General features: G+C 35.6%; 1 protein-coding gene across 2 annotated transcripts in view; it reads left to right on the forward strand.

The window, feature by feature from the left end:
• The window catches only part of sh3pxd2b (SH3 and PX domains 2B), a 41,308-nt gene that overhangs the window by 2,566 nt on the left and 23,612 nt on the right, over positions 1 to 15,130 (forward strand). For both annotated transcript variants that reach the window (XM_024263192.2, XM_024263201.2), the window contains exons 2-3: positions 3,496 to 3,576; positions 11,733 to 11,808. In XM_024263192.2, coding sequence (XP_024118960.1) covers positions 3,496 to 3,576; positions 11,733 to 11,808 — 157 coding nt within the window. The remainder of the gene's footprint in view (positions 1 to 3,495; positions 3,577 to 11,732; positions 11,809 to 15,130) is intronic.

A 15,130-nucleotide genomic window follows, 5' to 3' on the forward strand; every position in this document is an offset into this window, starting at 1 on the left:
TTTTAGAACCATCAAAACTGATCCCAGATAATCAGGATCAGCCTTGGACCAGTCTTGTTTGGTATGGTCAAAGAGTTCAGCTAACATAAAGTGGAATTTTCAGCATAGCAGCCAAAATGTTTATATGAAAAAATCTAAATTATTGTTTGTTTGTTTGTTTATTTGTACTGTATTACATGAGGCAGGTTGATCCAGTTGTTGTTTTTGAGTCCAGTTGGTTTAAAGACCCACTCCATTAAAAATTGGGTTTTTACATGTTCTTGTGGCATTAATCTCATGATACAGGACATATTTAAGAAAAATTAAGCTTAAAGTTTTAGAGTATCTATTTATTAAAATTGTTGTGTATCAGAAGCAGATGAAAAAAAATACTAATTCAAAAAGCTTGAAGCTGTGACGTAAGATCAGCAGGTCACATGCTCCGTGTTCCGCTTCATTCCAATGCATCAATTTGTAGACAGAAATACATTCATGAACATTTTCGTTTTCCCCGTCCAAGCAAGCATCTGGCTCAAAACTGTATGGCTGGATATAACTGGATATTGCTCGCCATTTTTGTTGCACCGCTAATATTTACTTAGAGTTTGTAGGGGCTGTAAACTAGCAGGAGTGAGTGTAAACAAAGGGATTATGGGAAATACGCAGAGGCTGAGTTCTGGGCCAACAGATCCACTCACAACATGGAGGTGAGTTTCTGATTTGCAGAAACTCCTATAAAGCTATAAATATATATATATATATATATATATATATATATATATATATATAATACAAATTGCACAATCATAATTTTTAAAAAAAGCACCAGGAATGTTTTTACATTTAAACAAAATATGACTGGAGTGGGACTTTAAAAAAGCTCTTTCAAACTGTAAAGAGGACAGAATAATTAAGTAAGTGATCTACAAAAAAATATATATAAACCTTTTTAAAATTTTCTTTTAAGTGAACTTTATTGTCTGAGTGCAAATGGACAATTTAGCAAAACAAAGATAGAGAGAATTCTAGATGTCAGGAATAAAAAGAAATGCTTTACAGGCAAGTTTTGTTTTTGATTCTGATTTTTATGCTTTAGAGAAAAGCATCCTTAAACTAGCAGAAATTGAAACAACATCTGCAATTTAAGTCAGTTTAATCCACTCTCAAAAGTGCAATGTGAAAGTAGACAAACCATTCTTCCTTCAGTGTAACCTTCCGCTTTTTTAGGCTTGTTTACATTAAAAGTGTTGGTATCTGGACCCAGCAAGACAGTGCGCTGAACTTTTTTTTTTCCAATGATTGTTGATTTTTACTGGTGTCCAATCACAGACATTAAGTCTTGTCCATGTTGTCCACCTTTGTCATGGAAGGGCTAAGACCTCAATGTAAGGGTGAGGTCATCTGGACCCCGTAAGAGATTACAGGGGTTAACCAAGTATTTTGGAGTGGGAACAACACAGCGTATCAATAAATACTCACAGACAGTATGTTTTTACCACCTACCATAATATTTTTTCTAGATTACCTTTTTTGTAATGGTAAGAAAACTTTGGAGAATTATCATTGAGTTTTGTACGGTAAATGTGACAAATTGTATGTCTTATATCTTAGTCTCACTGTTTTTTTTTTTTTTTTTTTGCTTTTACTTTAGTTTTTTTGTTTTGTTTTGTTAGTCTTTTTAACATTTCTGCAAAGAGTCATTGAAGGCTTTTACAGAGAGACAAATATGTTTCTTTTGTTTATTAAAATGTAGATATTTGGTACAATTTGATTACAAAAAATGTCTTATTTTGAGTTATAAAACATGTATTTGTACAGATTTCTTGGTATTTTAACCAAGCGGTTTGTGACATTCTGCTGTTTATGTGTAGGCTCTCTAAATAAAGTGCATAAAGAAAGCATTGAGATGTTTTTTTCCCCTAAGCAAAGACCACAGTTTGTGTGGGAGACAAGAATGTCAGAAATAACAAAGTGCCATCTCAAGCTTATCGGCATTTCATAAACAGGGTGGTTTTTGTCATAAAGTGAGCAGCTGTAATATCTAAATATTGTTGACTTTGCCTGCAAACACATAGAGATGCAGGGTAATGGAAAACATGACACATGAAATCATACGAACAAGAAGTCCAACTACAAAAAAGTCCCAGCCAAAGTCCCAGCAGGTGTTTGTTAGGGTGGGAATGCATGTAGCGCGATTGTAAATATAGGTTGGTTTGGACTCATATGCTGTACGTGTGAAAAATGAAGCTGAAACCAACAGACCTTATACTGTGGCGTTAGTGGCCAAGTACACAGGGTTCTTGCAGCCCTGTGTCTTCTCCATCTGTCCACTTACTTTCTTGTGCAACCAATGTTGTTTGGTGGTTTTTGTATTATCTGTGTCCATACAGCCATGATGGCTTCCAGATGCTAGAGATTTGGTTTGCTTAATTTATTTATGATCATTCACATTATCTTGATAATGCAATGTTGTGTTATTTGTGGAACATTTCCATCTTATAGTAGATTGTATACATTTTGTGACATTTGTTTTGTATACTCTTTACTATTAAATCAACTCTATTTGATAACTGAATTCCTTTTTTGTGGGTTTATTACATCCGTATCTGTCTCTGGTGCTCTGAATCAGAGCCTGAAACCAGTAAAGGCCTGGGAGTGGGACCAGGCTTTCTCAGCTGTCAGGCAGACACACCAAGACACAAGAGAGTTTCAAATGACCGGCCCTTACTCCACTCTTCTGACTACTGACTCAAAACCCACGTCTGTTACCTCAATAATCATATTAGATGTGTTGCGTTACTGCATGAAAGCCTTGGGTGGATCTGATTCACTCTCGGCTTTAGTGGGATGGTGTCTATTTAGGACAACATAGCTGTATGTTATGTTATACCCTCCATGGCACAGTACACCTTAGTGAATCATTATATTCAAACAGATTTATTTTTTAGCTTGACGTGATTTAAATATCTTGACTATTAAAATAATGGGATAAAATGTATGTTTTATTGGACATTGGTGATAAAATGGCTAATAGTTCATGGCAACCAGGAAAATAAGGGCAGTTTTTCCCCCATTTGATTTCAATATGTTCTTCATTAAATCACTAACAATAACATTTAAACATTGAATAGTTTAACAAATTAAGATAAATTGATTTTAATTATCCTTAAAGGGATTGTATTTTAGAATTCTCACAATAGATTTAGCATTTTTTCTTTTTTTTTTTTTCTTTTTTCAATAGTAAAAAAAAAAACTTGTTTAATAGGATATTAAAGGTTGTGTAGGCCCTGTGACAGACTGGGGGTTTGTCCAGGATGTACCCCACGTAACAGCTGGAATTAAATACAGTAATCCCAGAAACCAAGGCATGAACAAAACAATGAAGGGATTGATTAAAGAAATGAAAAGAAAAAAAAACTGCAACCTTTTTGGTGCATAATTGAAATAAACTTTTAAGTAAAACAAGGGGGTTATAAGTATATTTTCTACTATTAAATGTATTTTTTTTTTTTGCAGGTTTATATAATCAAGGTGTCTTGGAGTGATGGCAGCACAGAAACAATTTACAGACGCTACAGCAAGTTCTTTGACCTTCAGGTGAGAACATGTGTTTGTATTTTTGTAATTTCTCTTCATTAATAAAGTGCTGTGATTGAAGAGCTGTGACAGGTTCAAATTATTTCATCAGTTAATAAAATCCTAACAGGAAAATAATGCATTGACTGTTTCAGTCTTCGCACCTTTCAGCCTCACCCATATGATGCGGACAATTGCATTATTCTAGAAGAGATTGTAAATGTTCATGTGAACCAGAGACAAATGTGATGACTGCTCTGTTGACTACAGAAATGCCTGAGTCATTTTTGAACACAATGTCGCTGGTTTATGTTGAACAAGACAGGAATTTCATTAGTGGCCTGGTTTCCTCTTCTTTTTTTAAATAGGTTTAGGGGACAAGCTGTATCTTGAGAGCTTGCCTTAGACTCCAGGAAACCTAGTGCAGCAGTGGTTTTAATGAGCTTGTAATCAAATAAGGCAAAGCATACAGTCAACGCTAATTGAATTTGCTTGTAAAAAACTGATTGGAATGGTCGAGGCATAATCCAGGAAGTAAAGAACTGAAAAGGCTCACCAGGGCTGCCAATGCAATCCCTAACAGTAGACTGCAAAGTGTTTTAATGTTTAAATGATTTGGTTTGAGCCTTTTAAGGTTGCCAGTAGAACATCAATCATTAGTCTGCTCTAGAGCTGTTTCTTAAAATAGTATCTTTTTTTTAAGTGGTAACAATATTATGTGATTATGCTTTTCTTACTGATGTAGTTTGAGTAAATTTTACAATTGTTGTGGATATGCAAATATTCATAGGTTCTACATACCAGAATAGTTAAAAAGATGAAAACTAATAGTTATAATAAACATCAGAAAAAATACTAAGAATCCTACTGTATATGCTGTTGCTGTGTGAAAACTATTACATAGTTGTATAGCTTCTTGTTGGATGACTGCATGGAGGAAGGGTGTTATCTTCAGAATAAACAGCAGCATGGCCAAGTTCTCTATATTATGGTTGAGAAAACTATAGAGCTTATGGTTTTGACAGAAAGAATCAAGGTATGGATAGTATTTCAGATCAGATCAGAAGTATTCATTAACTCAATATATAAACAAAAACTGTTATTTATGGTGGTGAAGGAACCATAATTTGAGCCTGGTTGGAAGCCACCTGACCTTTGCAGCTGGTAGCCACAGTGTTACCTCTAAACACCTCTAAAACAATGTTTTCACAGTTAGATATGTCTGCCAGCAAACTTTTGGGCAAAATTGGGTCATTCTAAGAGATAATAATCTCAACTGTATCAGCAAAGCTTCATTAGGATGGCTGAAAAGATTAAAACTAAGTCCAGATCTTAACATGATGGAACTATTGGGTGACAAGTTGAGAAAAGTTTTCAAAAATTACCGTATATAAGTCCCACCCGAGTATAAGTCGCAAGAGCAAAAAATGTCTAACCAAGAAGAAGAAAACCATATACAAGTCACTCTGGAGTATAAGTCACACTTTTTGGCGAAAAGTCTGATGTTTCAGAACAAATCCGCCAAGTATGGCATGGTTAAAATAAATAAATACACTAATATTAATCTTTAAATCTGTATAAGAAAAATATAAACGTTTTAGAGGAAACCAATTCGATTCTCTTCCATGTTTGTTTTGGACGACAGTTCTTCTGCCACTGTCAGTAGCAGATACTTGCTTGCTTTGCCCTCTAGTGGTTGTTAGAGGAAACAGCTGCTAAAAAACAACTACTGGGAAAATAACAAATATATGAGGTTATTTATGTCTAAAAAAAACCCACACACCAATAAGTCACTCTTGAGTATAAGTCGCACCCCTGGCTAAACTATGAAAACAACAATGACTTATACTCCAGAAAATGCTGTACTTTCGGGGAGTTTTTCAAGATGGAGATGAAAACGGTAAAAGTGATTTATTCCATTTGACTTTCCTGTAACACAGTCCAATATAACAGTTAGTTTTCCTTTTTTAAGTGTCTGTAACTGGTAGGTGGTAATAGCTTGATACACTAATTAAGAGACATTAGTGAAAGAACATCGATCACTTTGCTGGTAATTGAATGTTAACTTAATACAAAAATAAATTGTTGAAGTAACTCTACCTCTTATAATTCCTGGAATAAGCCTCTGACGTTTAATGTTCTTTGTTCAGATTAATTTTCCTCTCACCAAACTTGCAACTAAAGCCATAACTGGCATTAAGTCGGAAAATGGTTGGTATATTTTTATTCAGGGCATTTCCCAGGGTGCCTTTCAAGGAAATGTCGTCAGTCTGCTTCCTGGTGCTGAGAGCTTTTTGGACGGGTTTCTTTCGTGGTGAAGTGCACAAAAGATATCCTAAACTGGGAGATTCTAACTGCTTTCTTATCTACTGTTAGGTTTGGCACTATTACTAAGCACTGTGAGCCAACCTAAGTGGCTCAAGTTGAAAGAAATAAAACCAATATAAAGTTCATGCTATTGTATTGTGTTGTATTTGTGCCTTTTCTCCATTTAGGTTAATTTGAAACTTAAATATTCTAGTTTTTTCGGCTGTGTTTTTTTCATCATGATGAAATAAAGAACAGTCACATTTTCCTGCGTCCAGCCTTGATTGTGACACAGAGCTGAACAATTTGGATTCTTTTCTTTAACCACAACTTCTTTTCTAGTCATGTTCCTTTGCTTCCTACTTCCTCATCTTGTTGTTGTCTTTTTATTGCCCAATTCAAGTTAAAACAAATGAAAAAGCAAAATCTAGAATAAAAAAAAGAGATGGTTTTATAAATAGCTTGAAAGATCCTCTGGTGTTTCCATGGTCGCATAGCCAGACACCGTGTGTCATTAACTACATCCTGTCAGCAGACGGGACAAGGCAGCTAATACTTTAGCAGAAACCACAGAAACATGTGTTTTCTTTGTGACCACTGACGTTCACGTTGATGCTTAACTTTTAAAAAGGAAAAAATTAATATAATTCAAAAGTAATGTTAAAAAACATTTCCCCAAAAATCATTGGTATTCAGGCAATACGAGTAAAACAGCTTTTTATGCTTAAAAGCATAAAAAATACATTGATTGTCTTTTTGATTTGGTGTATTAACTGTATTTACTGTAAAACAGATATTTTTATTTATTTTTACCTTTGACCCAATATTCACATTTCCTACATTTTTTACTATTTAATTTGCATTAACTTCAGAAGTAGCACGTTTTTTCAACTTTAGTTCACTGAGCAGTGGAAACAAACATTTTGCACTTGGTTGTCATTCACAAATTATTTCAGGAAAGTCTGAGGCTCAATTACTCAAAAAAATAAAAATAAAAAATCAAGCCATTATTTTTGTTCTTAAATGGAACTACAGATTTTTAGATAATACTCTTCTCTTAGTGTGGAGTAATACTGGCTTATTGGTTCTTCTTGCTTTTATTTCTCTGTCATTTGAGATAAATTTCCATTCTCCACATGTGTTACACCCATTTTCAGATTTGGGCTGAAACCATTGCTTCTTTTTTGATGGAGGACACAGTTGTACTTAACAGCTGTAGGAAAGAGGGCAGTTTTTCTTCCCCCCCGTTCAGAGCTGCATATCTGTCACATATTTTCCGTCTGCAGTAAAAGGAGGACAGACGTTTTACATTTCTCTAAGACCTCTAAACCTTCAAGCTTCACATTGAAACATATCGTATAGGGACTGTAGATCAGGTTCAAAGTTTTATGGGTGTATTTTTTTTATTTCATATATAGAAGTTAAAACTTAATTTCATTTTCTATAGTAATTAGATATCAATAAAGTTAGAAAGTTGTGTTTTCCTAACAAATCCAAGTACATTGGTTTTCCAAGGAGAGTCTTCCTCTGATGAAAATCCTCTTTTTAGAGATTTTAACATGTATGTGTGGCATTTTTCTTATGAAAGAGAACAAATGTAATAAGAAGTCATTCTGTTTTTGCATTTCTGAGTATTTCTCCTTTTAAATCTCTGTTAATCAAACTGTCTCAGACAGGCTCTGTTTATGAGGTTCTTTAGGTCACAACAGCTCTGCTTCACATGCACTAAACTCCTCATCTGGTCCGTCAAGCGTGTCTAGTTCAGGTGCCGGAGAAGAGAAGACGGCGTCTTCACATTGACTGCAGTCAAATGAGCCGCAGTTCACATTTCCGTGGTCAAATCAGCCGACACTGGATTTTTTGAGTTTTATACAATACTTATGGTAGCAGGGCTGAGAATGCTGGAAAATCTCCACCAGACTCCACGAAGCTTCTTGGTGTGACCACGGAAATGTGAACGGCAGCTCATTTGACTGTTGTAAAGGATTGTAAATCAATTAAAAAACATTTACCAAGAACTCTGCTCTGAGAAATCAATGGATTGAATGTATTGATCACAACGTTAATAAACATGGGAGAATTAACTAAAAGAGTCTTTAGTGAACTGGAGGAAGTTCGGTCCACAAAGTTCTTCACTTCCTTGTTCGAAATGACATCGGGCTTAAAACAATACCACTGATTCCATATTGCTTGACATTTTTATATAGCAGCATTGAAGATTTAAACTAGCGAAACACAGAGCTACCATAATCAGACAGGGTGGATCAGAGGCGGGGCTACTCAGCTCCAAAAGCCACACCCCCTCAGAGGAGATTTTGGAAACAGAGGCTTCACATCAACCTGAAAAATGGCTTTTTGAGACATTTAGGTTGTGGGATTTTGGTTAAAAACGTCTTAATTAAAACACTACTGTGGACATTTTTCATTGGGGGACTTTAAAGATTCTTTTTTATTTGATAGCTTACTTATTTTTGCAAATTTGATTGTGTCAAAGTGAACATGAAACATTTGAATGAGATAAATTGTGGCAAATAAAAAATCAGCTGAAAACATTCACAAAAAATGCACTTTTTCTGTCTTCATTTATGTTTGTACTTCTTGTGGTGCAAGATTTGGTGAAGAAAATCTAATAGTACATATGCAAATGGCGATCTATGTTATGATGCCTTTTGGTTACGAAGCATGTTTTTTTTAAATGTACAAAGCTGTTTTTGAAAAAAAAAAAATACAAGAATTTATTTTGTGTAGAAATGGAAGACATTAGTTGGATGCAGTAAGACCAACAGCTTGGACGAATAGTTTTCCATATATGTGTTCATTAGTCAGTATTATCTGGTCCCCTTTCTATCTCTCCCTGATAGAGCTTAAATAATTAATGCCTGGTGCATTTAAAAGGTGGTGTTAAGATAACTTTACTCTTCCCTGTGTTGCCATTGCTGATTACAGAGTCAATGCACGGTTTAAGAGGAGACTCAGTGACTAGGGTGTGTCTGCACTCACTGTCAGACATATGGGAACAATTACAATGTGTGGGGTATTGTATCATCTTTGTTTGTCTCAGTCTGGTGTTCTCTCTTTGTGTTTATGCCGTTTTTCTTAAGGTGGTACTGTGTCATTGTCCAAGTATCTGTCTGTTCAGCAGCTTGTTGCTTGTTAAGCTAAGTACCCCTCAACCCCCCTATTTTAAATTCCTTTTTTTTTGGGTCTCTGTTGTGTCGTAAAAAGTAGACTCTAAAAGCGTAGGAACTCTTTTCCTTGTCTAAACTGTGGTTCTGCCAACAGGGATAAGCAGAGTTTTAGCTTATGTGGGTAGACGACTAACCAAAATGTAAAATTTCAATATTACAATGCAAAATCTGACTTTAACACACTTTTTAAATGTTTCCCAAATTGAACATATATAACATAATTTAAAATTAGGACTCTGATTATGTATTTATTTATTCAAATTGTGATGGATCATTAGGAGATAAAAACCGGCAATAATTCTGAAGCATCCATTTGCAGACAAATTGATCCATTAACGTCCTAATTTCATCATCTGAACTGTTGTCCGGCTTAAAACTGTGTGACTGTATAACTCCAATATTCCTGGCTGTTTTCTTGTCCTCTTGTCTTTTCTTTTTTTGCTATGCTACTGTTAGCTTGGGCCTGTGAGTAGCTATAAGCTAGCGGGAGAGAATGTAAAGAAAGGAATACTTGGAAATCAGCGAGGCTAACTTCTGCGTCAACAGCCTTGAACTCAGAGGTGAATTTCTAATCAACTTCTGCCGCTCTGCAGAAAATATGTCTTAAAAAACAACACACGCTTTTTGATTTTGGCTAAAACCTACTTAATAATAAATTAAAGACCCCTGGGAATGATTTTGCAATAGAATAAAAATAAAGTTTGGAGTCAGGCTTTAAGGAATTTTATGCCATTAAAAATTTGGATTTTCCACAAAAAATAACTCTCAAAAGAAAATACCCAGTATTTTGGTTTATTCTGCTAAAGTATATATATGTAGAATACTAATAAAGCAAATATGAATGTATTAAAACAACAATAAATATAAATTAGAATAAATACACCTAAAAACATTTCATGATGATACACTCATAATGATTCAGTACACAGTCAGATCTTTAAACCAATTTTTTTTATACTTCCTTTAATTTCAGGTTTTCAAACTTAGTTGTTTTTGTATTTAAATGACTGATTCACAGCTGAAGTTAGGAGGTTTTTAGTGGCTACTGTAATAACAGTGTTGACATATTTGCCTGTTTAATTTACATTTTGTAGGATGTAAATTGGTTGCACCAATTTTGGAAAAGCTGTTTTTCTTCTGTTGATGTTGTGAAATCCTATCTGAGCAGTTTCACATTCCACAGTTGTCGTCAGCACCAAATGCTTGTAAATTTGAAACAATGATTTCATATAAGTTTGGTCAACGTGTGCATAAATATTGCCCCAGTTACCCTTGGGAACTGACAAAAACAAACATGTCTGTGGTTGTTCCCTGTTCTGGATTTGAGCTCATATTCATTTTTCTTGGAACTTATTTTAGGATTACATTCTTCAATTTGGAATTTTCTGATGACACGCAGGTTTTCTTTTAAGAACTTTTTAAAAAATCGAAATAGTTTTTTCACCAAAATCTAGCCAGCAAACTTGCGTAATAATGGAAAAATGTCACAGAATGCGTGAACCACCATTTCTTGCTCCCATAAAGTAGCCGAAAAGTATGTTACATATGTCAAGAAAAATCTGGTTTAATGTTGACTGCACAGGGAAAAATATGCGTCACATAGATTATAAATGGAATAAAAAGTTTATTACAACCTGTTACATGTATGCAACATCAGAAGGAATAGTTGGTGCTTTTGTTGTCTTAACTGTTAGCCTAAATGCTAGGGACAAAGTAGTGCAACACATGTCTTGATTGGGAAATTTGTTTTTGAGTTTCTAAGAATTTGTTCTCTTTTTCGTTGTTGCATCTTTAAATAATGCAGTGGTTTTCTGTGTAGTTTCTGGTAATGAATGTATAGTCACATCCAGATGCTGTTTTATTAGTCTCAAATATCGCAGAACGCTAGAGATGCCACAATTCTTGATCAAAAGCTCAACCGTATGTTACACCATTTAATGAAATCGTGGGAAAAGGGAATCGATGCATTCCTAATGCATACCATTGGGTTTACATTGAAAATGTCAAACAATAGTTGTGCAAAATTGTGTAAATTGTTAGATTACACTACATGGCGATTAGTATGAGCCAACTGAAGGGTTTCTCTGTCATTCTTAATTAGCAAATTGAAAAAAAAAAAAAGATTTTTCTGATTTTTTCAAATCAAAGCAAAATTGTGACTCAAACATGGACGTTTGAACCGAATCGTAGGGAAAGTGAATCACTGCACCCCTACAGAACATAGGTTTTTAGTTTTTATGTTCCACAAGTCCATAAAATTCAAAATTATAGAAGTACAGTACATATATCGGACAGGAAAATGAAAAGAAATTAGTCAAAAGAAATCGTGCGTAAATTAGGAGAAACGAGGAACGACTTTTCAGCCTTTAAAATGATGGAAAACAAATGTTCCACTGTGTCAGTTCTGCCCTGCTGTTACAGTCCTTCAGTTTCCTCAACATACGAGGCTGAGAGGAAAACCGTGCCATCTGGTCAGAACATTTTTAATCATTGGCAGACCCAAACATTATTGGCCAAATTCCTTCTAGGAAATGCTGATTTGTTAGAATCAGCAGTAACTTCCTAACCACCCGTAGCTGTATAGTTTTTTTTTTTTCTTCAAAATGTGTGAGTGTGCATCACTTGTAAAAGTACATGCTTTGTTTGCTGTTAGTTAACATGTAGTTAAATGTGGACTTACAGATGGAATTGCTGGATAAATTCCCAGTGGAAGGAGGACAGAAAGACCCAAAACGCCGCATCATTCCATTCCTACCTGGTGAGTAAACACAGTGTCACTCGAAATGCTTTTATACACAAATTTATGACATTGTCCTTAATTTATAAAACTTCTATATCAGTTTCAGTCATTTGGAATTTTTTTTTTCACTTTGTATCCAGCCAGCAAGGCCATATGGTTTAAATGTGGGCCCTGATTGAGTTTGTCCAGTTTATGTGGTGGCCCCACCTGTGTTTGCCCACTTTGTCTTGATTTGGAACTCAGTGGGTTGGCTCACTACGCTATCCAGCTGCACGATTGACAGCATACTGTGCTAGCTCACACTGCTGTATCTAGCTAGCAAGCACAGCTGTATCTAGCTAGCGTGCTCCGCTTTATCCAGCTAGCGTGCTCCGCTGTAGCATGATGGCAAGCTCCTCTGTCGCGACCTAGCGAGGTCCAATGTAGCATGATAGTGAGCTCCTTGGTATCAAGCTCCGTTGTAGTAAGCTATCAAGCTCCGCTGTATCGTGCTAGTGAACTCTGTTGTAGTGAGCTCCGTTGTAACGAGCTAGCGAGCTCCATTGTTTTGTGCTAGTGAGCTCCGCCGTAGCACGCTAGTGAGTACCGCTGTATTGAGCTTGCAAGCTCCACTGTAGCATGCTAGTGAGCTCCACTTTAGCATGAAAGCGAGCTCCTTTGTAGCGAGCTCTGCTGTATGGTGCTTGCGAGCCCCGCTGTATCGAGCTAGTGAGCTCCGCTGTAGCGAGCTACCCACTGAGTGCTCACTTAATCCTTAGTGGGCAAACACAGGTGTGGCCACTACAGAAACTGTGGACAAACTGAATCGGGGCCCTCATTTTCTGCCCACTTTTAAACCATATGATGAACTTCAAAAAATACACCCAAATTTTTTATTGCCATCAACCTATTCAAAGTACACATAAGGCATGCCAAATTCCACATGTGCTACTGAGTTAGTGTCTATTCTTGGTTTTGCTTTGTCAGTAACTAACAGCAATAGGTCACATGCATAACCTTTGAATGATCTGGAGGAAAACAGAATCATTTGTACATTCACATAATGCAATCACAGAGGATCCAGACATCCCAATTGTAGAATTAACTTATTGAAAAAACCTGGAACATTGTTCTCTTTTGACAAAATCAATACACCCACCACTTGCATTTACTCAAAAGTAAAGCACAGTATTTCTTTAAACAGTTTTACATTATTTGTTGCTTCCTGTTCTCTCTTTGTTTTTTTAAAGAAAAATGAATGAAATGCTCAATTCTGAATATTAAACAGGTACTACTGCTATATTAGGGGTGACTTTCAATCTCTTTTATCTAATTTAGAACCTCATTTCTGGTGGAGACATTGAGGAAGATGAGAAAATAGCCTGATGGAAAAGCTTTTAGTTCTTGAATTGTAGTTTTTTATTCAGCAGCGTCTTCAAAGAACTTTCATTTTAAAGAATAATGTACAAAATTTGTTTGGAATGAGGGATTTTTGGTGTATTTAGTAACTCTTTCACTGTGCTTTTTCTCAAAAGAAAGAAGTTAAGTCTTACCCATAGACTCCACCCAGTTTTCCCCCACCAGGGCTGAGATGGGTTGGGTGTTAAAGAATTTTTTTCTATACCCATGCCGGTCTGGAACTCATTCAGAGCTGCAGTTAAAAAAAAAAGAAAGAGTAGCACACACTCAGATTGTTTGATGAATGCTGAGTAGGAGGAAGGGAAAAGAGATCGAAAACTTTCCTTTTTACAGCTGTACAGTTGGTTTTGACCTGAACTCCATGGATATGCCTCATCTGCATTTAATCATCATCCACTGTATTTTTGCTTCTTTTATTTATTAGTTTTGAAACTTGACAGTTTTTAATTCTTAGACTCCACTAAAACTCATTTTAGTAAAGTTTTCACTACATGTTGGGAGTCAGACTTTTACTTTTATTCAATTCTTAGGCTATCCTAGTGTACTAACAATCATTTTAAAGGGGCCATACAAAATAAAAATCTACTTTTTGAGGTTTTAAGTTCATTTTACTGATCATTCCTCACTATAAAGAACCCCAAAGCGGCATTTTGATCCGTTCACGCATTTCTGAATATTCTTCTAAAAACCTGCGCTCTCAACAGCAGCACGAAAATGAGCGGGTCCTCACATGCTTACATCACAAAGTGAGAACCGCCCCTGCAAGAAGAGTTTTCTCCACCTCCAGTCTTAACACAAACAAGCTAGCAGCTTGAGCTAGCGGTAATCAGCTAGCTTCGCAAAATAAAAAAAATAAAGATTACTCTGATGGTTTCACAAGTCCTCCTTCAAGATTTGTAATTCAAACCTTATCAAAATATTATTATACATTGATTGAGATTAATCTTACTTAAAAACGAAACAATTGTTCCCTTTTGTTCTATTTTCTTAGCCTGTAGCATGTTCATTTTCTCTTGGAACGTCCATCGTTATAGATGTTACTAACCCTCAACCCAACGACTGTGATCAACGGTCAAATAGTTAGGGCATGTTAAAGAATGTGTCTTATTTAGTTGTTGCCAGTGACATCTCCGGTATTTGAGGGTTTTTTACCACACACCTTGTGCTCTGTTTCCCACTTTAGACCTATGACTAATTGGTTGCATTCGGTAAACCATTTTATGAGAAATTACACATCTCAGCATTCCAGGGCAGTCTGGTAATGTGCCCTCATCCTGACTGCACTGTTGTTCATCTATCTCCCCTTTGAATGTTCAATCGACTGGATCCTATTCTAATGCCATATTTCCCATTTTTCATGAATACAAGATGGTATGACATTTTCTCATCCCTGTGTGAAACGCAACACATTGCCCCTATTTATGTGATCAAATTAATCCACTCAAAGTTTAATCAAGTGTTTCATAAACACAAATACCCAACCAGGATACAATAAAACTTTAGTGAACATGAGTGTTCAAACCACAGGGCTTGAGTCAGGCATTACACTTTAATATTTTAGGCAACTTTTTTTTTCCTTCAAGAATACAGCACACAGAAATAAAGTGTTACCTTTAACACAAATGTGACATATAAATAAATAGAAATTAAAACAATTTATATAATATTTTAAAAGTTCAACCAGATTTTTTGGCTGGTAGTTTTTAAATATTCAGGTACTAGTGTTGGTGTTTCTTTTTTATGTTTGTTTACCATCATTATGATTTAGTCTAAACATCATAGGAATTCTTTTAGAGGCACTGCCTGTAGATTTGCCTTTTGAGATAAACCATGCCTAAGGTGGAATGTGGGTCAGGCTGTCAACAGGCCCCTTGGTGATAGCAGATCATAGTCTCCCAGAAGTAGACAAAGACTGTAATTTTCACAGACCTTTTAGTGGATG

This window comes from Oryzias melastigma, linkage group LG14 (assembly GCF_002922805.2).
Source record: "Oryzias melastigma strain HK-1 linkage group LG14, ASM292280v2, whole genome shotgun sequence".
Classification (NCBI taxonomy): domain Eukaryota; kingdom Metazoa; phylum Chordata; class Actinopteri; order Beloniformes; family Adrianichthyidae; genus Oryzias; species Oryzias melastigma.